Source organism: Cylas formicarius, unplaced genomic scaffold (assembly GCF_029955315.1).
Source record: "Cylas formicarius isolate icCylForm1 unplaced genomic scaffold, icCylForm1.1 PGA_scaffold_1__22_contigs__length_36826433, whole genome shotgun sequence".
Classification (NCBI taxonomy): domain Eukaryota; kingdom Metazoa; phylum Arthropoda; class Insecta; order Coleoptera; family Brentidae; genus Cylas; species Cylas formicarius.
Genome location: NW_026844264.1, coordinates 23,749,382 through 23,776,707, shown reverse-complemented (window position 1 = coordinate 23,776,707; position 27,326 = coordinate 23,749,382). Strand labels below are relative to the sequence as shown.

General features: G+C 33.3%; 3 protein-coding genes across 8 annotated transcripts; all 3 read right to left on the bottom strand.

The window, feature by feature from the left end:
* Positions 1-1,147: 1,147 nt before the first annotated feature.
* LOC132696458 (uncharacterized) lies at positions 1,148-9,961 on the bottom strand. 5 transcript variants are annotated; one of them, XM_060661274.1, is made up of 7 exons: positions 8,364-9,961; positions 8,131-8,295; positions 7,627-7,782; positions 7,223-7,361; positions 6,046-7,047; positions 5,738-5,994; positions 1,148-1,660 (listed from the first exon to the last, which is right to left on the bottom strand). In XM_060661274.1, exons 5-7 carry the CDS (start codon positions 6,244-6,246, stop codon positions 1,297-1,299), a joined length of 822 nt encoding a protein of 273 aa, XP_060517257.1. In that variant the 5' UTR covers positions 6,247-7,047; positions 7,223-7,361; positions 7,627-7,782; positions 8,131-8,295; positions 8,364-9,961; the 3' UTR covers positions 1,148-1,296. The 5 variants fall into 5 exon arrangements, with proteins under 5 accessions (XP_060517257.1, XP_060517256.1, XP_060517258.1 ...); XM_060661273.1 differs by having other exon boundaries at positions 8,131-9,961; XM_060661275.1 differs by lacking the exon at positions 7,627-7,782 and having other exon boundaries at positions 8,131-9,961.
* Positions 9,962-10,116: 155 nt separating this feature from the next.
* Positions 10,117-25,944, bottom strand: LOC132697124 (uncharacterized). The gene is made up of 25 exons (XM_060662416.1): positions 25,704-25,944; positions 25,504-25,635; positions 24,671-24,817; positions 24,126-24,453; positions 23,866-24,074; positions 23,188-23,326; positions 22,443-22,618; positions 22,253-22,382; positions 20,934-21,060; positions 20,690-20,873; positions 19,482-19,620; positions 18,854-18,994; positions 18,632-18,733; positions 17,752-17,881; positions 17,531-17,691; positions 17,238-17,338; positions 15,128-15,259; positions 14,882-15,028; positions 14,149-14,479; positions 13,885-14,093; positions 13,257-13,395; positions 11,321-11,496; positions 11,133-11,262; positions 10,420-10,555; positions 10,117-10,371 (listed from the first exon to the last, which is right to left on the bottom strand). The coding sequence occupies exons 1-25, from the start codon at positions 25,740-25,742 to the stop codon at positions 10,185-10,187; spliced, it is 3,972 nt and encodes a 1,323-aa protein (XP_060518399.1). The 5' UTR covers positions 25,743-25,944; the 3' UTR covers positions 10,117-10,184.
* Positions 17,467-19,941, bottom strand: LOC132696459 (acylcarnitine hydrolase-like). Of its 2 annotated transcripts, XM_060661280.1 has the most exons (5): positions 19,482-19,941; positions 18,819-18,994; positions 18,632-18,753; positions 17,752-17,881; positions 17,467-17,691 (listed from the first exon to the last, which is right to left on the bottom strand). In XM_060661280.1, the coding sequence occupies exons 3-5, from the start codon at positions 18,744-18,746 to the stop codon at positions 17,505-17,507; spliced, it is 432 nt and encodes a 143-aa protein (XP_060517263.1). In that variant the 5' UTR covers positions 18,747-18,753; positions 18,819-18,994; positions 19,482-19,941; the 3' UTR covers positions 17,467-17,504. The 2 variants fall into 2 exon arrangements, with proteins under 2 accessions (XP_060517263.1, XP_060517262.1); XM_060661279.1 differs by having other exon boundaries at positions 18,632-18,994.
* Positions 25,945-27,326: the final 1,382 nt, after the last annotated feature.

The window sequence follows — 27,326 nt, the reverse complement described above, 5'->3', positions numbered from 1 at the left end:
AAGTCTTTTTAACGATTTATTAAAATACATTAAGTCATTGGGAGTTATCGACATTTATTTCTAAAAATGTTGGAACAATAAAAAAGATTTGGATTTGACTCAAACTTAACTATGGTTAACATCAGAAAGTTTTGTAGAAACTAAGTTTTAAATTTCAAAATAACAGTTTGCGCACTCTGGTCGTACATAATATATTTCTATCGTAGTTCGTTTCTCAAAAACCGTACCCCGTTGCTGTTACTGGAACATCAGGTATTAAACAACAACAATTAACAAGCTATTAAACTGGTAGGTAATTAAAATGACGATTTTGCATAAAATTGGAACACATTTTGAGAAGAAATTGTTGAACAATTGGGGTTGATTTGGCTAGCAACTGCTCCCGTTTAAGCTGACTTGTCTTCGTTTTTTGTTTTTTTAAACATTTTTTATACATATTTTTTTCTTTTCCCTCTTCTGATATACGCAGTTTTGCATTGTTCAAGCGTACGCAAAGGGACAGTTCCAGAGTTATGTTTCGAGAGCCACTTCGGTCATTTCTGGTATTTTAGTCATGGGTCTAGATGTTTTCAGTAGATTTTAGCCAAATTTAATTTAACGTTTGTCAGTTCTCATAATCACGTCACACCTCACTCAGTAAATGTACTTATGCTGTTTTGCAAAAATGTACCTAAAAACTGATAGCCTTAGAAAAAATATAGTATGAAACACGTTGACAAACTTCTTCAGTCTCGTTTATTAAGCACTTGTTACGCTGGGCTGCGAGTCACGAGTTTGATTTGTTTTCAGTGTTTAAATAATGGAGAGCCATCATTTAATGAAAATCATCGATGTACACTTACACGCCTTTGAAACCATTAAGAACTTCTTGAAACATACTATGGAAAATTCTGGAATTGGAACGAAGTATATAAATATAACAATTGAATATTTTCATGTACTTCGGGCCTCCCCCCCTCATTTTTAAATAAATATTTTTTAATGGTCCTGATTTAACTAATAATGTTTTATTGGAGTACATATTCATCAAAACTATGAAAAAAGTTAAATATATTCAATTCCAGGAGCCTTGATGCTAACAGTAACTAACAAAGCGCAACTTTATTTCATATTATTTCGTTTTATTGCTGCCTTTCTATTCTTGGAATGAAGTAGGTAACATATACAACTAAAGCTAAACCAAAACAAACTTAAACCAAAGTTTCGTATGGTATCGTTTTTTATTTTATGTTTGATTTAAAATTAAACGGCTGCACAAAGAAGTTAATTATTTAAACAATGATTTTTTATATAGGTTTACTTAATACAATATGCATCATCTGAAAAATCGTCACTATAATTTTCGAAATTTTGATAGTCATTAAACAAGTCTACATCCTCGGCGGAATTCTCTCTACTGCGATTCCTCGAAACAGAACTGGTGTTTTTAGATCCATATCGTCTGTCGGATGTATCGTTGCTATTAAGAGATTCGCTCTTATTTGAACGCCAAGAAAAAAATGACTTTCCAGAGGTGTTGCGATTATCGCAACGACACGTGGTAGATGATCTCTCGAAACTCACTCGCATTTTTCCACCCAATCCTAATCTTCTCAGTAACCGCCGCTTATTCATTTTGAACTTGTGGGTAATGTCTCTGATGAAGCAAGTAGGACCGTCTCTAATAATTAAAAACAAGTTATAGGTTACCTGAATATACCATAACTTTTCTTACATATAAAGTTCATAATTAATTTGTGTAAGTTTAGTTGGTATAAGTATGGTTTCTGCAATTTATCTATTTAAATTTTACAAGAATATCGAACTTGAAGTGAGGTAGCTTTTACTTGTTGAAAATCCATTTAACAAAATAAATAAGAACTAAAATTATATCTTTTCACATGACAATTGTTTCGACAATACCGTGCCTTTATCAAATGTAATATTTACAAACTGCCTGCTACTATACATACCGAAAAATGACAATAAAACTTTAATTAATATTGTTTTGAGAATTTGAGTTTAATAATGGAGAGGTATTTAAATCTAATTGATCATTAAGCAATACATTTGAATGTCTCATTTTCTTAATCTCCATGGCTTCTTTTCTACTTTTGATAGCTGTATGTAAAATATCAAACTTGTCGGCAAAAATGTGTTTTTCTGTGTTTAAGTGTATAGTATAATTAGAATCTAGACTATTGTTTTTAAACGCTCTTTTATGTTCGTTGGTGCGTTTCTTGAAGGATCTAGGGTAAAAGTGGGATAGATGCCCACCTGTAAGCTGACTATAACTTTTTTTTTAAAGCACTATTCGAGTGAGTTAACTATTTGTAACAACAATAGTCCTTACACTTATTATCTACTCATATCATCATTCAATGCATACCGTAGATTTGTAGATATTCGGCTCTAAAAAAAACTTATTGTTTGAGGATAGACGCCTACTGTATGGGGTAGTTGCCCCTGGCAAAATTTCGACCTGAGTATAGATGCCTTACAATGGGATAGATGCCTCCGTAATAAAGAAAAAAATTCGTAGAAAATTAAATAAAATGTTTATTTGCTTTCTTAGTTGCAATAATATATTATAAGGTTTTCTTATCCAAATATACCGTAAAACTAAAGTAAATGGCACTTTTATAGGAACAAATGGCTCAGTCTTTCAATCATTTTTTGGGTTAACTTAGCAACTTAACAAGGTCTATTAAAAATTATTTAAAACTTTACCGAACTAAATTTAGGAATAATAAAACTTAAAATAAATCCGTCCCTTAGGACTTCTTTGGAAAAAAACAAAGCTTCCTTCTTAAAAAAAAGTAACAGTAATCAATATTTTCAAATAATCAAAAAATATAGAGATACTGTTTACTTTGGCCAGGTTACTTATTCTTTGAATTCACTTTGGCCAGGTTAGCTTTTAGAGCTGCAAGCTTCTTCTTGTGCCCACATATATTACAGCAATCGCCATATAGAGTGCAATCTTCGTGTAACCAGAGTTTACACATCAGGCACTGAATCCAGTCCGCCGTGGACTTGGTACTTGCATAGTCATCGAAACATTCTCTGCATTGAGTATTTTCTTTATAAGATTTAGTCTGGTCAGAATCTGATTGATCGAACTCTTGTTCACTTTTAGAGCTAAACCTCGGTTTTTTCTTCTTGTTGATCAGGTTTATCGATCAAATCATTTTCAGTTAGTACTTTTAGCAACAATTTAAACATCTCGATTTAATCCTTGAGCCCTTGTAATAGACAAACCTTCTGTCTGGCGAATACTGAGTTCTGGGTGTCGGTCAAGAAATGATTTGAGCCAGTGCTGACCGGCCATATGTGTCTCTTTGTTAAAAGAATTTTCCAAACCCAGTTTCTCGGCAAATTCAAAAGCGAGTCTTCTTACATCCTGTCGTGTTGTGGAAAATCCTGCCTTTTCTAATTTTTGTATGTGCGCTACGAGACGTTTCTCGTTGTCAAAGTCCAGTGTGGGGTATTTTCCTGAAAAAGAAGAAATTAATAGGTACAGAAAAAAAACTGAGGATTCAAAAAGGACAAGTATGAAAAAACAAACTAGGAAGACGGTGCCTAAATTAAATTTGATTAGGGCAATTTATTCCTCTATTAAGTAAGTAAGTTTTTCACAGCTTTTTTTAGCATATCGCCTCCTCAAAGTTCGAGATGGAATACCATAACGACGAGATATTTCATTTACACCGACTTGGCCTTTATCCATTTCCCCAAAAGCTTTGCAAAGGGCTCCTTCAGACCAAGTAGCACGAACGGGTGCCCCAATTTTCCTTTTATATTTTCGCGGCATTTTGTCTAAAATAAAAAATGAAATTAGGTGATACGCTGCATTATTTTTTACAAGTACAGTGAAGTACGACATGTAAAGGAATAAACAGCTCATAAATAAACTGGAAAGTCAATTTTCCTATTAACTTGCATATTAACTAGATAGGTTATCTAAAAAAATCTTACCTATAGCCTAAGTACCTGTGAATAAGTCAAAGAGGATATATGCCTCTAAGGGCGTCTATACTCAGTCAATAGTGGGGCCTCTATCCTTTTTAGTAGGGATAGACGCCCCAGCAAATAAATAAAAATACTTAAATAATTTCGTAATTTTATAAACACACCATAAATATAAATGATACATACTATTTAAATAACAATACACACTTAAAATTTACCTTCGAAAACGAAAGTTCTGAAGACGTCAAAATGTCACTGTCACAACAATCATGCAAGCGCGGTAAAATTTTACAAGCGGCGACACGTGCAGTCCTGTCGAAACGCGTGCGCAGACTGTGCTGTGCGGAGCGAGGTTTGTCCGAGGAACTTGGTACTAGAGCGTGAACTTGGTTTTAAATTCTCTTTTTTTAAGGTGCGGCGTCTATCCTCCAAGGGCGTCTATCCCACTTTTACCCTACCTGTTTGTCCAATATAAATTTTAGGACAAGATCCGCATTTCAAAATTTAGACACCTGATTTTTGATTTTTTGGACATTTCGTTTTATTGTTTTTTAAAAATTTTCCTATTGTATTGTTAGTTCTGAAAGCTATTTTTAAATCACATTTTGACAAATGTTTTGACATTTTTTCACTGGGTTCTCCTATGTATGTAATAATTTTTAATTGTTCGTTTATTAAGTTTCGGATAAATAGAGTTTACTGTTCCCTGGATTTGTTTTTTATTTTTAATTTTATCGATAATGGATGGATTGTAGCCGTTGTTCAGTGTTTTTTTTTAATGATATTAAGTTCTTTGTTGTAATTTTCTGTTGAGAGTGGCATATTAAGAAGTCTGTGTATAAAAGAGTGATATGCAGCCATTTTGTGTGTATAAGGCCCGTTTCGACCTGTACTTAGTCAGGTGTAGGTCCTTATTAAAATATTACTTTAATTGAAAAAACTCCTAAAATGACAAAACCGATCTGTAATGATGTTAGAGGACAAGGCGAATAATTATTAAATTTTTAAAAAATTTTAATATTATGAATTAGTATGAAAAAACGTATGTTTTAAAAATATTTTTAATGCATTATGTATAATATTAGTATATTATAATCTAATATATTTAATAATATATTTTTTTGCAAATTAGCTAGTTAGTTTGAGAACATAATGTAACATATGTACAGGTAAGAGTGGGGATTTTTCGAAAGGAGTAAGGCACTGATCTGTCTATGATATTCAAAAAGTGTTAAATATTGCAGTTCATACAAACAGATAATAAAACATATTTCGTGGATGTGAGATTTGCTTTTAGGTCAAGAGTTAATCTTTCGAATAATTTTTCTAATTCTGTTATTTATATTCAATACTCTTTTTAATGTTAATTTTTAATAATAATTAAATGTTTGTTTTAGTGATCAAGTGTCACTTTGCTCAATCCCATTCGAGCGTTTTCGGTGCTTTATTCGCCGATTGGAAGCGATAGAATATTTTTGCTAGATACTTAAAAACCTGATGGTATTTTAATATTTGTCAGTTCTGATGGTTCTGAGTTCATTCCGGTATTCAGCGGAAGACGGGAAGCATCAAAGTAGGTATAGGCATTTATTGCAGACAATACCTTAATAATTTTACAGGAAACTTTACTTTAGTCTTTTTGTTTCGATTGTTAAGTGAAGTAATTTAAGTGGTAAAGGTAAAAATTATCAATCATTACACAGAAAGTGCTCACTATTACACAATAAGACAGAATTTATCCAAATCAAAACGAAAAAACATTGTAAATTATTTTTTTACAACTTACCTCAATGTCCGCATATCAATAACTCTGGTGGCATGTAAACTGGCCACTAAAAAACTTGAGCTCAAAGCATAACTGATCAGATATCCAGCGGCCTCGCCCTTCAACCAGTCACATAATGTCTCGCAAACCCAGTCTCCCTGGGCAAGCATCTCTTCCAATTCCTCTGACAATCTGAACAATAAGTTCAACAAATTAAGCTCCAATGGAAACCAGAAGTCGATGATTAGGCTCTCCATTATAAATTGCGCTATTAGGAACTGAAAAATGAATATAAATGCGAGCTCCCTATGCTGACGATCTGCAGTTACCTCAAAAAAAAATTGCGCTCGCCCCAACTTCCGGATGTTTCTTGGATAAATTCTAACGCTCCACAACAAAAGAAACAGAGACAATATGAAGATGTACAAAGACATTAGGGGTCCGTTTCCAATCACCCTCGGCACCCGAAAGATTTGAATTCCTGCCGCATTTAGACCGGAAACGGTCAGGGACGCCCAGAACATACCCATGTAACATTTACTTGAATTTAAGGTGCTGGGTTCCGAAAAAAATTAAAAACGCACCAACAAACTGGGTTTGTCAAACTGACATTCTTGAATAATTAATGTCATTCATATGCGCCTGGTAAACAGTTTTTGATAACAGGCCAACATTTTTAGGTGTGCTCCGCGGTACAGGGAAAAACGGACAAAAATCATAGTTTTGCCAAAAATTTAATTAAGTCAAATATGACATGTTTTTTTAAATACAACGCGAATCCATATAACTAACCTAGTAAATTAAGTTTAAACTCGACCTTTACTTAGCTTAAAAAAAAAAGAAACTTTTTTAAAATTTCTACACAGTTCCATATTATTAAGGAAGGAACCATTTGTGTAGGTTTAAAATAGATTTCAACTGACATGAAATATAAAATTAGATATGGGAAATTTTTGCAGGTTCTTAAAAATCATTTTGTATATATTTTCTCCAAATTATTTAATCCTCTTTCCGTTGTATTTTAGGAAATTCCAAGGATAAGCAATATATGAAATACCTTAAATATAAAAATTCAGGTGTCAATTGTATCATTTCTATTACTCTTGGATTGATACAACAAAAATCTCAAATTTAAACAATTAAAAATTAAGTAATATAAGCACAACATATAAAACAAAAATGAATTACAACATATTAAAATAAGAAAACCTATCTATAATTTATGTTGGCTTTATCAATATTTCTTATTAGTTGTAAGTTAGCTGGAATCATCAAAATCGGAGGAGCATAATTCACTTAGATTAATTTTATGATCATCAGTTTGGGAATTTCTAGAAGTAAAATGATATGCAAATTAAATTTAATCAAATGTGCCAATCAAATATATATTATATATTCTCTGCTGCAATTGAAACAAATAAAGATCTTTAACTATTTAGTTAACCCATTTCAAGCATTAGTGAATGATTTTATGAAAGAACCGATATATTATTAATAACTCTTTACCTCCATACCACATGAGAGATTCGCCAGAAGTGGTTCCGATTATAAGAGGAACTTGGTTAAAATTTCCGGATTCCAAAAAGGGCAACGCTAATTCGGTGACGTAAGCATCTTCATCTTCCACTTCGATCACGGGACCAGACTAGAAAGGCGTAAAACGTGTTCGTGTAAAGCGCTTGCAAAGAGAAAATTCGAAATAAATTGCCGTAATTTTTGCTATTTGTTATAGAAGTTTGCTTGTTTTTCAAGAATGACTCTGGGGCGGTAGCATAAAGCGCAAAGTTAAAGAGAACTGCTAAAAATAGAGAAAAAGCACAACCAATAAATTTGAAAATATAGGATTGCAGCCTTCTTATTTTTATTTGTAATACTATTGTTTTTATAAATTCCTTAACAGAACAAAGTACTTTTTACAAAACTTCTGGATTCCTCGTGCTTCGGTTTTTGTTGAGTCGAACTCGCTAACATTTCGTTAATCATCCTGTTGGCTTTTTCAGAGCTTGACTGAAACTGGCTCGCATTTTTCTCTCTACCTGCCTATATATTGTTTGAGGGTGGCGGAGCTAAAAGAGTAAAACATCGTCTCGGATGACTGATTCTCATATTGACAGGTAAAGCGTGAGTCATGGTTGCTTATAGATTTCTATAGACTCTCGGATTTTTGAGAACGAAATAGTAGGTATTTCTTCTAGCAATTTTGATCCCGCTAACCAAACAACTTTTTCGTGTTACACACACACAATGTGTTTGAGGTCACATCTATATAAACCGCCTAATAAAGCTTGTTATTTGCAAGTACGAAATATTTCTTTTTGTTTTTAATTATTGAGATGGTAATTATTTTAGGTTATTATTTAATGTTGAGGTAATTACATCAATAAACTCGCCCATTTTTATTAGTACCTACTTACTTCATTAGGGTTCACGTTAAATCCATCTACTAACAAATCGACAGGCTGAGTTTGAAGGAAATCTTTTATTTCAACGGTGGTATTTTTCTCTGAAATTGAATTGCGAACCCAATTCAATCTTGAGCAAAGCACATCCGCTTTGGCATATGGCTGCTCGATATAATCCTAAGCAGAGAGATAGCATGTTACTTCTACAATAGTATTGGCGATATTGAAGAGGTAATTTACATTACCGGCAGACATTTTGTTGACGATGTGAGCTCCAACAGATACAACTCCAGCATTTTCGCCGAATATAGTCACTTTTGCTGGATCATCACCAAAATATTTGATATTTTTCTGAGTCCACTTTAAAGCAAGCAACTGATCTTTGAAGCTCACATTGTCCAGTACAACATTATCCCCGGTAGACAATCAACTGAATACTCCTGATCTGTAGTTAACTACTATCACGCCTTTGTTTACTTATTTATTAGGAGTTAGCACTATGTCTGTAGCACATCCTATCTTCATTCCAACTCCGTATATAGAAAACTTTACGGGTAATAGTTCAGTATTGTGGAAATGTATGTATTGATTAGTTTTTGTATATATTTTCTTAAAAACAAATTTTAGAATAGCATTTCGCTTTACAACTACTTTACTACTTTCTACAAAGGAATCCCCCCAGATATCGATAATCAGAATTTAATAGTTATAACAACAAAAATATGGAGAATATGAAGAAGTCAACTGCATAAGGATGTAGAAGGCAAGAAGAAACCACTACATTAATGATCCGCATGGATTTCTCTAATACAATCACCATGGCTGTGAAACAACAACCTAGTTCAACTCTACAAACGGTAAGGTATATTTTTCTATAAATAATGAAACTTATTATAGAAATGGAGGTGCAGTTGCAGTTGCAACGTTGTGTCATCAGTTTTCAGTTTTGCTCCTATACCAGACAGAATTATGCTATTACAACTTAAAATAAATACGATCAAGCTCAATATTATAGAGGCATATGCTTCCACAGCTGACAAGCCCGATGATGAGTTCGAGCTGGCTTACGAAAATATAAACTCTAATGTTGAAAAGGGTAGGCGCGATGGATATGTCGGCAAATATGAAATAGGAACAAAAAATGCAAGAGGCGACAGACTAGTAATTCTGCCTAGAGAAAAATTGCACAAACACAAACATCTTATCAAACTTCCTATGTACATGGAAATCCCCACAGGATAACAGAGAGAGACTAGTAAGAAATCAGCTTGATTACAAGGCATCACGACGGCAAATACGACATAAAATTAGAGTAGCAAAAGAAATTCTGTACAGAAAAAAGTGTGGAGAAATAGAAGAATTGCAACAAAAATATGACAGCTTCAATATACATAAAAAAGTGAAGAACTCACGGGATTACAAAAACGGATTCGACCCAATACATTATACGACACAAACGACAATTTCATAATAGATACAGAAGAAAAACTATAAACGTGAATAAATTATGTGGGAGTTCATTTCTAAAATCATAGACAAAAAGTTGATCTTGAACATATGGAAAGAGATGAAGGTCCTCAAATAACAAAGGAAGAAGTCTTATATGCAGTGAATACGCTGAAGATCAGAAAACCACCATGAACCTGTGTTAGTTGCATCTAAAATACTCTCCCATGGTTCCACAGGTATTGGGGCCTGATGGTAATCTTATAAAATTTACCGGAAAAATAGTTTGATAAAATCGTTATAGTATACTATAAGTAAATTATCGTCGATGATAGGTTAGACTGAGGAGAAGGAAAAATATGTCTTCGAATTGAAGTTTTTTTTTTGAGTTTGAATTGAATTTGAACAGAAGAATTATAACATGGTATTTTAAGTACTTGACAGAAGCAACAGACCTAGATATTTGGTACTGGTACAAATTCTCTTTCATTAATTTTTTGTAAATTTTAAAAGTTTTTCAATTCTAGCGGACGGAAAAATGTGGCAAAAGGTTATTCATTACATGGTATCACTGCACCAATCTTTATTGATATAAAATTTAGAAAACCCTTAATAATATTTTAAAATCCTATAAAGGGCTGTTTGCCGTATTTATAGAATGTATCGTTCCACATGGCAAACTCGTTAGCTTTCCTTCCGTGTTTAAGTTCTAGAGTCGTGTCGATGTCTAAATACTGAATGTCCGTAGACGAAACTGGCAGCCAAGTCACGTTAAGGAGCGGATCTGATTCATCAGGGGTGGGATTTCTACAACAAACAAATGATTCCAGAGATCACCGAAAACAACTGACTTACAGGGTCTTCGCGAAGTTAGTCCACAGTCTGACCAGCCTGTCTGCGGTCAAGGCGTCGTCTTCGCTCAGTGGCAATGGTAATATTGACAGTTCAAAAATATAAAAAATGTCTTCAGCGTGCGATACATTTCCAGTCCCTGTGTAAAATCATAATTTACTTTACCGAGAATGGCGCATTGCAGTGGACATAATGTTTCAAGAGAACTAATTATATAGATTATTACAAAGTCGATGACTTCTTAAAGGGATCTAAAAAAACTGAGGGAGATATGATCAGACATAATGTTTCAAGAGAACCAATTATATAGATTATTACAAAGTCGATGACTTCTTAAAGGGATCTAAAAAACTGAGGGAGATGTTATCATGTTTGGATGCAAACATAGAAGGCTGCGGTATACATCTTAAAAATATTCTCACTTTTGCAGTATTGCCAGATCTACCTTAAATTCATAACATCTGTAGAATTTTAAATAAAACACCTTGTAGCTTATTTAACTAATCTGAGTATAATTCTGAATTTACTTCACCTACAAGCGGCGTTTATAGACAATTGTTGTTGATTTTAGATAGTAGAAGTTAGATGTACGAAATATATTTGAAATTGTGCGTAGCTCGCAAAAAATGGGCCACTAAGGTAGTTTCAAAAAATTTAATAATAATAATAGATAATAATAATATAATAAATTGAATATGCAATACATACATACTCACCTTCGACCTTAATGTGTGTAAGGCTAATAAGACCTTCATAGGAGAATTCGTAAAAGTAGACAGGTGAGTATTTCGATTGGAGTTCCGCTTGCTTTAATGACGATGTTACGAACATTGTGTCACTGTTATACTGAAATATGATACTGGAGTTATATTGTTTCATGTACCAAACGCTTGTTTTGCTCCACCTCGATAATGGCTCCAAAATTTTTTGAAAAAGTTCCGGATTTGCCTACGTAGGCTTCTTTGATTATATTTCCAACTTCATTCCATTCGACACCATCTAAGGGTATCAGACTGTAGGGTATCAAGCTACTGCTGTTGGTATCATATTCTAAAGCAGTTTCGGCAAGTATATCCCAGTCTTAAACAAATCGTTAAAAGAAACAATGATGTCTTCAGAATTTATAAAAAAAAGATAAAATCATTTCAAATGTCGAATCTATCCTAAGCAAACTGCCATCTCAAACATCTAATGACATTTGATTTGAAAACTCAAAAATCCTTAAAAATCAAAACCTCCTAAATCTAATATTTCATTATCCAAAAATCTCTAAAATCTAATCGCGACATCGTAATCCTAAAAGTAAGATAAAGGAAATGCTAAATGCTACAGTGGTCATGAACACAAATAAATATCAGGAAAAGATTCAAGATGTTCTTACAAATGGATCATATTGGCAAATTAAAAAACATCCTAGGTCATCTATGGAACGCAACCGTCTCTATTAGATTCCGTGAAAAAGTCTGTCACCCCTCATGACTCTAAAATTTCTCATCTTTACTAAGATTCATAAACCAGGACCTTCGACCTATTGTCAGCACCATTGGTTCTCCAACATATTCTCCAGCAAAATATTTAGCTTCTTTATTAAAACTGTTTACAGGGAAAACTGATAATTTCATACTCAATTTATTTCACTCCATTTCACTGTTTTGCACAATTAAATAGCATTGCATTAGATACATAAATTATTCTGGTTAGTTTCCGATGTAGAATCCCTCTTTGCCAAAGTTCCTATTCCTGAAACTCCCAACATCATTTCAGATATATTAAAATCCGAGATTCTGGAACCAAACCTTCTGACCTTAATTGAAAAATGCTTGTCTATAAACGTCAAATTTTTGAACAAACGTCGGAAACAGCTATTGGTGCTGGTTCTCCATTCTCATCATCAGTCATCGCGAATATATTTATTTATGGAAAAGCTACGTCGACTATACTTTTGTTATTTAGCCCCATATTCAAGAATCCCTAGTAGATTTTCTTAGGCATTTAAACACTTTACCTCTGCTCTTCTCTCTTATAATTTCCACATTTAAGATATTCAGCGTTCCATCACATAATATACTTCGATAGCAAGGAGCCCGAAAGCAATCCCATACTTGCCACTGTTGTCCTTCCTTTCATTCAAAACATCACTGACCACATATCAAAAGTTCTAAAGAAATATAAGTTCAAAACCAGATTTACCACTGGTCCAAGAGATGCCAGGAGTTTACAGTATTCAGTGCATATGAGAGACCGGTCGAAAAATATCAACTAGAACTAGAATCAAAGAACTAGAATAGAACTAGGCTAAAGACTAAGATGCATAAACTTATCAGCAGTTGCCGAACACATTCACGAAACCGGAAATTTTATTCCATAAAACTAAAAATCTTGCATGTAATCAGTTCTTCTACCAACGAAAAATCCGTGAGTTTGTAGAAACTTATAAGCAACTCAGGTCTTTACCTGCACCAATGGGAATCAGTCATTCATGGCGATGTTTATGCGCTTCATTTAGCTCCGCCCCCGCAAATAATATATAAGCAGGTACAGAGTAAAATGCGAGTCAGTTTCAGTTAAGCTCTGAAGAAGCCAACAGAATGATTCGCTAAACTTTAGCAAGTTCGACTCAACAACCGCCGAAGCAGGAGGAATCCAAAAGTTTTGTAAGTATTACAGTAGCCTATGGAAGTTTCTTTGAAAAAAATTTATAATCTATTTGTTCCATTTTACTAAAATTTCCGTTGCAAAAAACTAAACAAAACTAACACTCGGCATTTTGCCATAAGTTAAGTCGTTTAGGTAATCACGAATTATATGAAAGGAATAAGAAATTAGTTTTGGTTAGTTACCTCCATAAAACATGAGAGATTCGCCAGAAGTAGTTCCGATTATAAGAGGAACTTGGTTAAAATTTCCGGAATCTAAAATGGGAAAAGCTAGTTCGGTGACGTAAGCATCCTTATCTTCCACTTCGATCACGGGTCCAGACTGAAAAACCATAGAACGTATTGATATAAGGGGCATGTAGGGATGCACATTCGAATGCAACTATTTCGCGTATGTAACTATAAATAGCACAGGACAATTTCATAAAAGGCAAAGTTGAAGAAAACTGTCATAAATAAAAAAAATGGAATTAATACATTTAAAAATGTAGTATTACAACCTTTGTTTAAATATTTTTTGGTTTTAGGAACACTTTAATGGAACGGAATAAAAGAAATTTCTTTTTGCGAGTTTAAACTTACGGTGAATTTATCACATTCCAAAAGAATGTTACTTGGTCTAGTCAGTTGTTACCCTACTAGAATTATATATTATAATAATAGATAAAAACTCAATAGCTTTGGTTAGTCGTTGCTACCTCCAGAATTTACGCATTAAATTTTATTTGAGTCACATGTCGCATCCTGTACGATAAATGAATCAGTTGGCTCTTAATTGAAACAAATTAAAAAGGAAATAGAAGCTACTTACTTGAGGGTTCGCAAAGAATGCTTGCGTCAGTACATCGGCAGGCTGACTTTGAAGAAAGTCCTTTATTTCAGTAGTGGTATTTTTCTCCGAAATAGTTGCATCTATAGATTTGGCGATATCGAATGTAATTTGTTTGGGGTTGTCTTGCGATTCAGGTGAAAATTTAAGCAAAGAACATCCGCTTTGGCATATCGCTGCCCGATATAATCCTTAACACACACATTGATTTTAGAATTCGTATTAGACTAAAGCGAAATTAATTACCGGCCGACTTTTTGTTGACGATGTGAGCTCCGACAGATACACCTCCAGCACTTTCGCCGAATATGGTCACTTTTTCCGGGTCACCACCGAAATACTGAATATTTTTTTGTGTCCATTGTAAAGCTAACAACTGATCCTTGAAGCCGGCGTTGCCTAAAATTACATTATCTCCCGTGGACAACCAACCATAACCTCCCAATCTGTAGTTGGAGGTAACTATTACCACGTCTTCATTTACTAATTTGTAAGGTGATAGAAATGCATCTGTGCTGCATCCTGATATAAAACCACCCCCGTATATCCAAAACATTACGGGCAATTTCTCGGTATTCTGAAAATTTGTTAACTGTGGATTTAAACATAAATAAATTATACTTAACTATTAGAAGTAAATAAGTTATATGAGGAGCATAACCGCTCAAATATTTTTTGAAAGCATTCCAGATTTTCCTAGGTACGTTTCTTTGATTATATTTCAATCTGTTGGTATCACATCAGTCTTAAAACAATCGTTAAAAGAAACAGTGACAAAAGACTTTATAAAAAATTGCAATTTCTGAAATTATATTTACCCTTAAATTAATTTTTGTTTATATTTCTTTGTGATTGCGACTAAAATTATTATTGTTCAGTTCCTTGACCTCTATTGGGATGAACTTGTGTTCTATTTTTGCCAACAACGTAAAAAATGCAGTAATAACTTCCCTAAGTAAAAACTAAATCTTTCACTTACGTTTAGTGTGGGTGTGTAGACGTTAAGGTTCAGGCAATCTTCTTGTTCGTTGAGCCCCGAGCTTGTCACATTTTTCATTTCAATGCAACACGGCCCTGAATTCTTTGCATCTAAAACGCCTTCCCACGGTTCCACCGGCACTGGAGCCTGATGGTACCATTATTATTATCTTTTATTTTTTACCCAAGTGTTTAAGGTGTTAGTTTCACAAAAACACATTTTATGCAGGAATGAGACATTTTTTACCTGAAATCTTAAGTTTCCCAAAGGAGCTTTTGCGAATGGGATTCCTCGGGAGGCGTATATGGTTTTGTTCCTAAATGTAAGTTCAGTGCCTCGAATTTTGCCATTTGTCGTATCGACTATAAAGTCTGCAAACTAAAACCACAAAAGACTATATTTTTATTCCATAGTTTCTTTCGGATCGACTACTTACCGCAGATGACAAAAATGAAACAATCAGTAGCAACTGCATGATATTTACTACTCAGATGTGTTTATAACAATGGTTCAGATGTTCAATCTGGGTTTAAATAGTAGTGTGAAGAATGTATCATTATTATCATCACAGATACATATTTTGAAGTGTAAAAATTACTGATTTTAATTGAGGTGATACAGGGTATTAAAAAAATATTTCATTTTGATTATATGGTCTAGTTTTTTATACCAACCGATACAGGCTCGGTTAAATGGTGTGTACTTAGATGCATAATGTCCTGAAGCAACCAAAATTGAATTGTAAGTGTATGGTGGTGTTCAAATGATTTCTGATAAAATTCGTTTTCAGCCCTACAATTTTTGAATATATTTTTTTTAGTTGGAAATAAATGTGCTAGGAAGGAAATACAAAAACAAAAAACTTTATTTTACTGAAATATCCCTTAGACCACCTCCTAAGATTCAATTTGTGAGCTTCGGGGCATTGTGCATTTAACCGACCCTATATTTTTAATGGTTTAAAGGGCATTCAATTGGAAAAATGTTCGCCTTGTATGGAAACTGTCCAAAACTGAACGAATATTCATTATAACTTGACATGAAAAAAAAGTTGCAGGAGGGGAAATTTTACATATTTTTTGATTGAATTATTGAGCACATTGAAATTGCAGCCAGGGTGTTACTACTAGTATGCGTGATCTGAAGGCGGCAGAGAAGCCGCCATATTACAATATTGTGGTAGTCATGCCTTTATGATGTTGAAGCCACTATATATTACTGAAAACCCACACGTAATTAATATCAGTTTTATTTAAATGGATTTGCGGAATTGGTGAGTAATATTAAGTACTTCAACATATTTGTTAAGCAGCAAATGATAAAATTAAAAATCTGAATAAGATACTGTTTTATTTCGAAACATGGGAAGTAAATAGAAAAAATCGTGAGACTAAATACTTGTAACTATTTGGACTACTTGAAAAACGGTAATTCGCATGATATTAGGAAATATAAGTTGTGGAAACCTCAACAAATGTTATACTAAATAATTTGATAATGTCGGTAATTAGAAAAATGTCACTATCGAAAATCTCGTTGGTTTATGTTATTATTTTTTCAGTCAGACTCAGCCGTTCACTCAAAAAAGGTATACAATACACCGCTAGTACGTAAAAGTACGCAAACTTTTCGTTTCCTCTTTAAGGAGGAAACTGATGAAAATTCAATTGGAAGTGATTGCCGGCGCTACGACATAAATTGCAACCTTCTCAAATCCTGAATTTAATAATGTTGTTTTCGTATTAACGTATCAGTATTTACTGATTAAAGCCTTGAAGTTTATTGTTCTAGGTAATATTTTGAAAATGGTGTTTATGATAAAACGACCGCGTAATGAAAATTATTAGCAATATACAGAGTGTCTCATAAATCCCTCACAGTATTTAACATTGATACTTTAAATGGAATACCGTGCATGTTATTTCATATGCCTAATTCCAATAGTTTCTTAGATATTCGGCTTATTTTGAAAAATTTTAACTGAATTTGAATTTTCAATTGTTGTAAGTGTGTTTATGATTAAAATGCTCGGATGCATAACTTACTTCTACATGCCTATGCTTCCGACACCGCTTTTCAAAGCCTTTATTGTAATTTAATATTTTGATTTTGATAAATTTTTACATTTAATTTATATCCAAGGACTTAATCAACATTGCAACTGGCAGTCTACATCACCGATTTGTAGCACCTGCGTTTTCAATTATGTGGTAGTAAAAAAGAAGTACTCTAGGCCTGTATAAAATACAGAGGATTTTTATTATTGAATTGTGTTGATGACATCTTTATTCTAATCCATATAACGAATTTTCTCTACTTAGGCAGTATTTGAAAAAAAAATGCTTCGTTCGTTTACTTCCATTTTGTGAATGTTCTTCCTTGTGGTCCAGGTTTCTTTATGAGTTTTGCTGGTGATTACTTTGTAAACTGAGCATTTTATTTCGAAAATGTCATTGTCTGGCAAGAATTAAAAGGAAAATACGGAATAATAACAAAACAGCTGAAGCATTAGGCAATTTCAACTATAAAAATTTGACACGGATTTCTTACGAGTTCTGTAAATAAATAAAAACGAAATCTCCGGTTTACGACAAATTGTGTATTTATTTTCGTGTCAAACATTTTAAAATCCTATAAGAGGTTGCTTGCCGTAGCTATAGTAAGTTTCGTTCCACATGTCAAACTCGCTAGCTTTCCTTCCGTGTTTAAGGTCTAGAGTTTTGTCGATGTCTAAATACTGAATGTCCGTAGACGAAACTGGCAGCCAAGTCACGTTAAGGAGCGGGTCTGAGTGATCAGGGGTGGGATTCCTGCAACAAAGGAGCAATGCGTGATAATGCCAGCAAGCGAAAAAAAATCTTACGACTTACAGTGTTTTCGCAAAATTGGTCCACAGTTTCACTACTCTGTCTCCGGTCAAATTGTCTTCTTCGGTCAAACTTCCAAATATCAAATCGAAGACATAAGCCATGTCTTCGGCGCGCATTACATTGCCCGTCCCTGCGCAATGGGAAAACGATTAAATTAATTCAAGTCAACACTACTGCTAATTTCATATTCCAATTAGTAAAGTTCTAGTATTTTTTCCGCCGATGAAAGTAGTAACGGAAGTAACTTCAAAAGAAAGTGTACATTTTTAAATAGGATAAGATATCCTGTATCCAGTACAACTTCACTGATTTTACCGACTTTGTGGTTTCAATAATAAAGAAGTATACAATAGTGCTAGGCTAAAAATCATATTAATAGTAATTGATTTCAGTTGATTAGGTTGATGAAATATCATCAAATAGGAAAGATAATAATTTTTGTTAACATGCTTATTTTGCTGTTTGTTGCGTTTTATATATTTCATTTTCTTAATTAAGCGAAATTAATTAGTAAGCATTGCATTTTTATTACTTCTTTCTCTAATTTTAAGACAACTGTCCCGATTCAAATTTCCCGCGATCTAATTCTATAAAATTAGTAAGCACTGCAATTCACGATGCCTCAGGCGAATATGGTTCCGATATTTACTATAGAATCTGCAACTCCTTTTTTTTATTAATTATTCAAATCGAGAAGTTGTGTGGCAAATAATGAAAGTTTTGTGTGAATTTTTCCAGGAAGAATGATTTGGATATATTGCGTCGATTATTCGAAGCGATAAGCGCTCACTAGCAACCATAACGTCAGTACGAACTTTAAAATACTGCAATACTTAATTTCCAACCATAAAGAGCTACATAATACGTTTTAAGTACTCACCTTCGACATTGATGTGTAATTGGGTCACAAGACCTTCGTACGAAAATTTGTAAAAGTAGACGGGTGAGTATTTCGATTGAAGGTCCGCTTGCTTTAGAGCCGCTGTTACGAACATGGTGTCACTATTATATTAAAATATAGCGCACAATATATTCTGTGTAATCTAGAAAATATTGCTTGGCTTTACCTCGACAACTGCTCCGAAATTTGTCAAAAACGAACCGGATTCGCCTGCGTAGGCCTCTTTGATTATGTTTCCAACTTCGTTCAAATCGACCCCTTCGATGGGTATCAAATCGTAGGGTATCAAGCTGCTACTGTTTGTGTCGTACTCTAGGGCAGTTTCGGCAAGTGTTACCCAATCTAAACGAATGTCACTAGTTTGTAAACATAAAGAGTTTTCTTTGAGAAAAAATCAATAATTGAATTATTTATATGCTTAGATTCAATAAAAATATCGCCAACAAAGGAAGTTCTACAAAAAAAATTAAATACTCAAATGTAAAGTGTAAACGTTCATGAAAAGTTTATTGGGATGTGAGTTACATGAAAGTTCTAAAGCTTGGATTGAATAGAAAATCACAAGAAGATATATTTTGCAATTTCCTCATAGTTCACCGGCTACCAAAAATTTTAAATTTATATTTACATTATACTCTTATACGTGCAGGTTCACAACTGACATTATTAAGGTTATATAGGATATTTAATATCCTCTACCGAATCCTACTCTTACAATTAAAATTTTATCTTTCATGGTAAGTTAATTGTTATTTTTCATTATCAATTAACCACCGAGCGTTGGTGCCTGTTTTATAAAACAAGTTGTAGAATATAAATAATTATTTACCTCCATACCACATGAGAGATTCGCCAGAAGTAGTTCCGATTATAAGAGGGACTTGGTTAAAACTTCCGGATTCCAAAAGGGGAAATGCCAGTTCGATCACGTAAGCATCTTCATCTTCTACTTCAGTGACAGGTGCAGCCTTTTAAAATTATAAAGGGTGTTTAAATAAAGTATGTGAAGCTAGAAAATTTGTCACAAACCGTGATGTTTATAGTTTTAAATTTATAGTCATCGGAATTCTTGATGGTGAGAATTTGCATTGCAATCTTGCAGATAAATTTTAGGCCACTAATGGGTAGTCCTTTTGGGACGAATAATGAGTAAGAGGATATGGTTAAAAACAGAACTATTTAAGATTTTGCAGCCTTATTCAAAGTAATATTACATTGCAGCCCGTCTTAAAGCCACCACTACAGACGACCTTAGTTTTATTCCATAGTTGTTTTTCGGATCGACTACTTACCGCAGATGTGTACCAAAATTGAATTGTCAGAGGGTTGTTGTCACTGTAGAGTTCAAATGAATTCTAATAAAACTTGTTTTGAACGCTACAATTTATAAATATTTTATTTTCAGGAAATACAAAAACAAAAAAATTAATTTCACTAAAACTTGAGCCTCTTCATACACAACTTCTATCCCATTTTATCGACCCTATTTCTTTAATTGTTTTAATGTTATCTATGCCAAATAGCACAGCACATACACCCTGTATCTCATACGTCTCTCACAGTATCTAACTTTGATCATTTAAATGGAACACCATGTATATATACTCAATTCCAATAGTTTCTTAGATATTTTGATTATTTATTATATGCCTATATGCTTTTGATAATTTTTTACATTTAATTTATGTCAAAGGACTTAAGGAACACTGTAGCATCCGGATTATGAACTATGTGGTTGTATAAAAGAAGTATTCTTGGCCGGTTCAAAATAGAGAGGAATGATTTGATTGTGTTGATGGCGCATCTATTCTAATCTACTCGTATATAATGTCCATATAACGAATTGTATCTACAGGTTCGAGTTTTATATTCCTTGTTCCTTGTGCTACAATGGAAAATAGCCAAGTATCCGAAAAAGCATAGTCATTGGATATGTACGATTTTAATTGCAAAAATTTGACACGGATTTCCAGGGAGTTCTATAAATATACAACAAACGAAATCTTCGGTTTACGAAAAATTATGTTAAATGTTTTAAAATCCTATAAAAGGTTGTTTGCCGTAGCTATAGTAACTTTCGTTCCACATGGCGAACTCATTAGCTTTTCTTCCGTGTTTAAGTTCTAGAGTCGTGTCGATGTCTAAATACTGAATGTCCGTAGACGAAACTGGCAGCCAAGTCACGTTAAGGAGCGGATCTGACTGATCAGGGGTGGGATTCCTGCAACAAGGGAAAAATGGGCGATAAGGCCAGCGATCGAAAAAAAATCTTACGACTTACAGTGTTTTCGCAAAATTGGTCCAAAGTTTCACTACTCTATCTCCGGTCAAAATGTCTCCTTCCGTCCAACTTCCAAGTATATCGAAGATATAAAAAACGTCTTCGGCGTGCATTACGTTGCCCGTCCCTGCGCAATAGGAAGAAGAAGAATTAGGTGGTTAGGTGTCCCACAAATGGAATTCACCAGGCCAGTTTGGTTTTCATTCATGAATAAACTCAATTTCTTATTCCAATTAGTGGAGTTGTGGTATTTTTTGCGGAGATGAAAGTACAACACTTTTGCATAGGTTGCCATAATATTTCAGATTGGTACTAAATAAGACAAACAACAATATGCTGAAATATTGGTTAGTTTTGGTTAGTTTTGTACCTTTGAAACCGTACAACTTTGAAACTTTAACCACATATTTAGTAATTTGCAAAACCGAAATAGACTCATAACTTGATTTGAGAAAGTTTGACAAAACGAAATCATAATCTTTAAGTCCATAAGCATACATATTACAAATTCTCGTAGTTTCGAAGATAAAGAAGGAAGCAATAGTGCCTTCTTAATGTTATTTATTTATAAGGGGTCAAGCATAGACAAAACCAATAATAAGAATGTGGCGAATAAGACAGTAATAATCCTCGTATCATTCATACTGTGCCTTTATCGCAACTCAGTCCCAAATTTGAATAGAGCTCCGCGTGTACGAGTTTTTCTGTCTTTATAGATGAAAAAAAAAAAAACTGGAAAATCGCTCAATACTGTGTGTTTTAATCTATTCAGTTTGTGTTGCAATAAGGGGAAAATGATCCATAATTCCTAAGGTTAATATTATTTGAACTGAGGTGTTGTCGAAACAATTTTCATGTAATAATATATAATTTCGTGAAAATCTGAACTTTTAGTTCTCATTTATTTTAATATTATTTATTTTTAATTTTTGGGACGATTCTGCTCTGTAACTAGTCATAAACAAATAACAGGAACCCATTATTAATAGATAGAAGTTCAACTTTTTATATTATATTCATTTTATGTTATGTAGGTTTATAATTCGTATTTGATGATATCATGTTTTTTCCGCCACTTAACTTTATAAAATTGGGCTCTTCTGTAGCTCACGTTGGTGCTGGCGAGTGTGGTTTCGATATTTACAATGGAATCTGATTAGTCTTTTCTACGGGGTCAGATCGAAAAGGTATCAAGCTCTACCATAGTCACTTACATTAGACAAAAATGGCGACGCAATAATAATAGTCATTAGCGGCCACTAGCCATCACAACCTCATTACAAACTTAACGTATTACACATCACCTATCAAGTACCCACCTTCCACCTTAATATGGAATAGGCTTATAAGGCCCTCGTACGAAAATTTGTAAAAGTAGACGGGTGCGTATTTCGATTGGAGTTCCGCTTGCTTAATTGCCGCTGTTACGAACATGGTGTCACTATTATACTAAAATACAGAATAAAATAATACACCCTGTTGCAACTAACAAATATTGTTTCGCTTTACCTCGACAACTGCTCCGAAATTTGTCGAAAATGATCCGGATTTGCCTACGTAGGCCTCTTTGATTATGTTTCCAACTTCGTTCAAATCGACACCGTCGATGGGTATCAGATCGTAGGGTATCAAGCTGCTACTGTTTGTGTCGTACTCTAGGGCGGTTTCGGCAAGTTTTACCCAATCTAAACGAATGTCACAGGTTTGAAAAAATCAAAATATTTCTTTGAAAAAAAAAAAAGAGATATTTATATGGTTAGTTTCAATAAAAGTATGACTAAAACTAGGAAGATTTTCTCCAAAGAAAAGTTGTAAATGTGTATTTAATAATTTTCGATTTTCTACATTTATGTTATATAAATTCCCATAGGTTTCAGAAAATTTTCTCATGGTCCACATTCAACATTTCAAATTTATATTTGCATTGTATCATTGATATTATATTACTGATTATGATTATTGAATCATAAATGAAATCTTATTTTAAAATGTCAATCATATCAATTCATCCATTAGTATTACGCAATGTTTACGAACAGCGTTTTGTTTTAGCTTCACAGCAAGTTAGGTTTCTAATCAAAATGACTTTCTTTTAATACTATTAATATTATGCAAAAGTTCAGTTAGTTGAATGTTATTTCATTATTTAAAAGCGAAAGTATGTTAATCGGGATTTTTTGTAATCAATTAATCATCGATCATTGGTGCGTATATATTCTGCCACACATCTTGTAGAATATAAATAATTGCTTACCCGCATACCACATAAGAGATTCGCCAGAAGTAGTTCCGATTATAAGAGGGACTTGGTTAAAATTTCCAGATTCCAAAAGCGGAAATGCCAGTTCGGTAACGTAAGCATCTTTATCTTCTACTTCTGTTACAGGTGCAGCCTGCAAAATTGTTGATATAAAGTATGCGCAGGGAGAAAATTTGTCTTAAATCGTGATGTTTGCGGTTTTGGGTGTTTAATTTAACATCATCCTAAGTCCTTGATGGTTAGAATTTGCATTGGCAGGTAAAAATTTGACCCACTTGTTGAAATTTCATTAATTGAATATATGTTTTCCGATATCTATATATTCGCTCATGGGATATGACCGCCATCAAAATTTGTTTACTACAATATTTAAAAACGAATCATGAAGAGAAACATTTTATTACATTCTCAGTAAACGAGCAATTTTAATAACACCAAAATAGCAAAAATTAAATTTTATCAGTAATTTGGGTTGGGCTGAATTCAGGATTCTCCGGTGAAAATATTTCTAATTCTTAACGAATCGCTGTATTGTATAAAAGAAATTACTGGTAAGACTAGATATCAATAATGTCAAATTTTTCGAAAAATCAACGGGAAAATCTAAAATACATTTACGTGCCACAGAAAACTTTTGAGATAAGATAAAGCTGCAGTAGGTAAGTTACTTACTTGAGGGTTTACATAAAATGCTTGTGTTAACACATCGGTAGGCTGACTTTGAAGAAAGTCTTTTATTTCGGTAGTAGTATTTTTCTCCGAAATAGTGGGATCTATAGACTTGGCGATGTCGTACGCAATCTGTCTGGGGTTATCCTCTGACGCCAATTCAATTTTAAACAAGGAACTACCGCTTTGGCATATTGCCGCTCGATATAATCCTAACACGGGAAAAGTATATTTACACGCTAATAAAAGATTTTGCAACGTACCAGCTGACTTTTTATTAACAATATGAGCTCCTATAGATATGGCTCCAGCGCTTTCGCCGAATATAGTAACTTTTTCTGGATCTCCACCGAAATTCTGAATGTTTGCCTGAGTCCATTTTAAAGCCAACAATTGATCTTTGAAGCCGGCGTTGCCGAGAATGACATTATCTCCCGTGGACAACCAACCATATACCCCCAACCTGTAGTTGGCGCTAACTATTATCACACCTTCGTTTACTAATCTTTTAGAGCTTAAAGCGTCTGAAGCGCATCCCGCCTTAAAACCGCCTCCGTATATCCAAAACATTACGGGTAATTTTTCGGTATTCTGCAACAGTGTTTCATTATCATTTTAAATATAAATAAATAATTAGAACAAAAATTTGAATTACTAAACATTTTTTTTAATATTTCAACAATGCAGTAATATAACGGGGTTTACCTTGAAATACCAATCGCGTTATATACAGCTTCACTTGACACTGCATTGTCAAATCTGGTCAATTGATAATTAATATATCATAAAGTCAAATGTTCTCACTCACGTTTAGAGTAGGTGTGTAGACATTAATATGCAAACAATCTTCATCCACTGATATTAGTGGGTTTGATGTATTATCATTTTGGATACAACATGGCCCTCCATTGGTTCCATCTAAAACATCATTCCATGGTTCCGCCGGCACTGGAGCCTGATAATGTTATTTTTAAGTAATTTTTTAGTTTTCATTTCACGCTTTTTTGTTAGTTCCATATTATACAAGTCGTCCAGTTATCAGAGTTGTTTTTTTATGTGCATAATACTACAGTATAGCATAGAACCTTTGAATTTATCGGAATATATTAAAATGTAACCTTATTTTAAGTCCTTGGATTATGTAAAAAGGGTTTTAATAATTAGTGTTTAAGTAATTTTGTATTAAAGTGAAATAATAAACCGCATTTTATATATAAACAATTATAAAAACTTCCGGTCTTATATCTATTTATAATATATAAATATATAAATTTCTTCAAACGTAATACGAACTTGATTAACCTTAATGTACTTGTCATTTACCCATCGAATGGGAATAAGATGGTTTTTGTTGCCAATTCGACGTTAGTGGCAATTCTATTATTAAAAATTGTTGTGATACATAAAATTCAGTGGCCTGAGACGACCAGGTGCTCTGATCAATAACACAAAAGTTAATCGATAAGATTTTTAGAAGATTTCGGAAAACTGAAAATAACGACTCCTAATTAATTCAAACTAATTCAACTGCACAAGAATAGTAGTAGCACCCAAAAATAATTTTGTCATATATATTCCGAGTCATTTACCCAATACAACAATATGCAAAGAAAAATTATTCCTTACAAAACAATTTCTTACCTGAAATCTTAAATTTCCTATAGGAGCTTTTGCAAATGGAATTTTTTGAAAGGCGTATATGCTTTTATCTTTGTATGTAATTTCGGTGCCTCGTATTTTACCATTTGAAGTATCTACTATGATTTCTGCAAACTAAAATCGCAATAGAATTTAATTCCGCATTTGCCTTTCAGACATTAAGACTATTGATGTTTACTTACCGCAGATGAAAAAAATAAAACCGACAACAGCAAATGCATGTTATTTAGTATACACTTTTTGTGGTTAGTAGTCAATTTATAGCCAACAGTAACGTGATGCAGAGTGGCGATGTAAAAAAGGTATTGTTGTTATCACTATTATTACAAGTATTTTGAAATTGAAGTATCAACTGAACAGAAATTATCAATTCTAGCTGATGCGCTATAACGTGTCTGTAAAATATTTATGTCGATTTGTTAATTTTAACTGGTTTTGTATTTCCAGCATCCGTGAATATCGTCACACCTCGACGGTTTACCTGCCAAGGTAAAGCTAATAAAGTCAATCGCATATCAAAAAACAAAAATAGTATATGATACGACTGCGTAGTAGTTTTGATTATAAATAAAATAAGTTCTATTGAAAAGTATGCAGACGACGTCCTAAAGGAGACACAACAACTTTATTGGGGTTCTTGTTCGTTGAAGTAAATATTTTTCACTATAATATAAGTTGTAGGTATGTATTTAAATCATGGAAGCATAGGACAACATGCTTCAAAAAAGCTTTCACGTGCTCTACCAAGAATAATTCATCCCTTGCCCGCAGCGACATGATCAGGCTTAGGCATCGTAAAGTCTGTTATTCTAAGATGAGGATCGTCTTCCGGTCTTCAAGCCTGAGGGTCTTAACCCTCAGTTTTCTGTCGTACATTTTTTCGTACTTATTCTTTCGAATAAGTCAATCACCGTATGTGCGTGAGTTTCCTCTGATCCATGATTTGATTTTATTCGTCACCGATTCATATGATGCAGGCTATGGACCTTTTGTTCTATTAGAATATCAGCTATTATAATAATATATAGCTAATAGATACTAGCAGCGGTTCATCAAAATATATCCAAGTAGTGAGGTGGACTCGTCGATCAGTGTTGGAAGTGCGACAAATTCACTCATTTTTTTTTAAATATTTGGGCCAATCTATAACATTCGAAAACCAAATTTTTAGATATATGTTATTATTATAAGAGTGTTTACATTGAATAGGTGAATCATAAATACTTCAAATAATACAATAAAATTAGAACCAAAAATTTGTTTTTCAAAGTTATCTATCGAATTATGACAATATTCTGACATGAGCTTTAATTACCGGTGTAGGTTTACAGATTTGAATTTAACAACGGAGCCGCATTTAAATAAAATTGGTCATTTAGCAATAGATTTAGTTTTTTCCTTTTTGATTGATTATGTAAATGAATGGCATAGTAAAATCTTAACTTTTATATTTATACGCCCATTTATTTTCGTTAATGCGTTTCTTAAATGTTCTACCTGTTTGTCCGATATAAATTTAAGGACATGATCCACATTTTCGGATTTTCGAGTATTTCGTAATTTGTTGTTTTCAGTTTTAAAAGCAAGTTTATGCTCAAATTTAGGTAGATGTTTCGACATTTTCTTGCTAGGTCCTCCTATGTATTTTATTCTTCTATAAATTTTGTGTTCGTTGTTTAATATGGGATAGGTAGAGTCGCGAGTTAAAAATTGTTAAAAACTATTTGTTTTATAATAATAATCTAAATCTCCCATTTTATATGTTTGTTAATCTGCTTAGATTAGAAGCAAAAATTGGTAATCGG

Excerpts from the sequence above, each read along its gene's own strand:
- LOC132696459 (XM_060661279.1), bottom strand. The coding sequence starts at position 18,746 with ATGTTCGTAACAGCGGCTCTAAAGCAAGCGGACCTTCAATCGAAATAC. Across the intron at positions 17,882-18,631 it reads ATTACACATCAATGTCGAAG|GGACGGGCAATGTAATGCGC; the intron begins GTGAGTACTTAA and ends CCCATTGCGCAG. Across the intron at positions 17,692-17,751 it reads ACCAATTTTGCGAAAACACT|GAATCCCACCCCTGATCACT; the intron begins GTAAGTCGTAAG and ends CCTTTGTTGCAG.
- LOC132697124 (XM_060662416.1), bottom strand. The coding sequence starts at position 25,742 with ATGCATTTGCTGTTGTCGGTTTTATTTTTTTCATCTGCG. Across the intron at positions 17,882-18,631 it reads ATTACACATCAATGTCGAAG|GGACGGGCAATGTAATGCGC; the intron begins GTGAGTACTTAA and ends CCCATTGCGCAG. Across the intron at positions 17,339-17,530 it reads CGAAACTTACTATAGCTACG|ACAATGACATTTTCGAAATA; the intron begins GCAAGCAACCTC and ends AATTCTTGCCAG.
- LOC132696458 (XM_060661273.1), bottom strand. The coding sequence starts at position 6,246 with ATGGGTATGTTCTGGGCGTCCCTGACCGTTTCCGGTCTAAATGCGGCA. Across the intron at positions 5,995-6,045 it reads GAGCGCAATTTTTTTTTGAG|TTCCTAATAGCGCAATTTAT; the intron begins GTAACTGCAGAT and ends TTCATTTTTCAG. Across the intron at positions 1,661-5,737 it reads ATTGATATGCGGACATTGAG|AGACGGTCCTACTTGCTTCA; the intron begins GTAAGTTGTAAA and ends TTTAATTATTAG.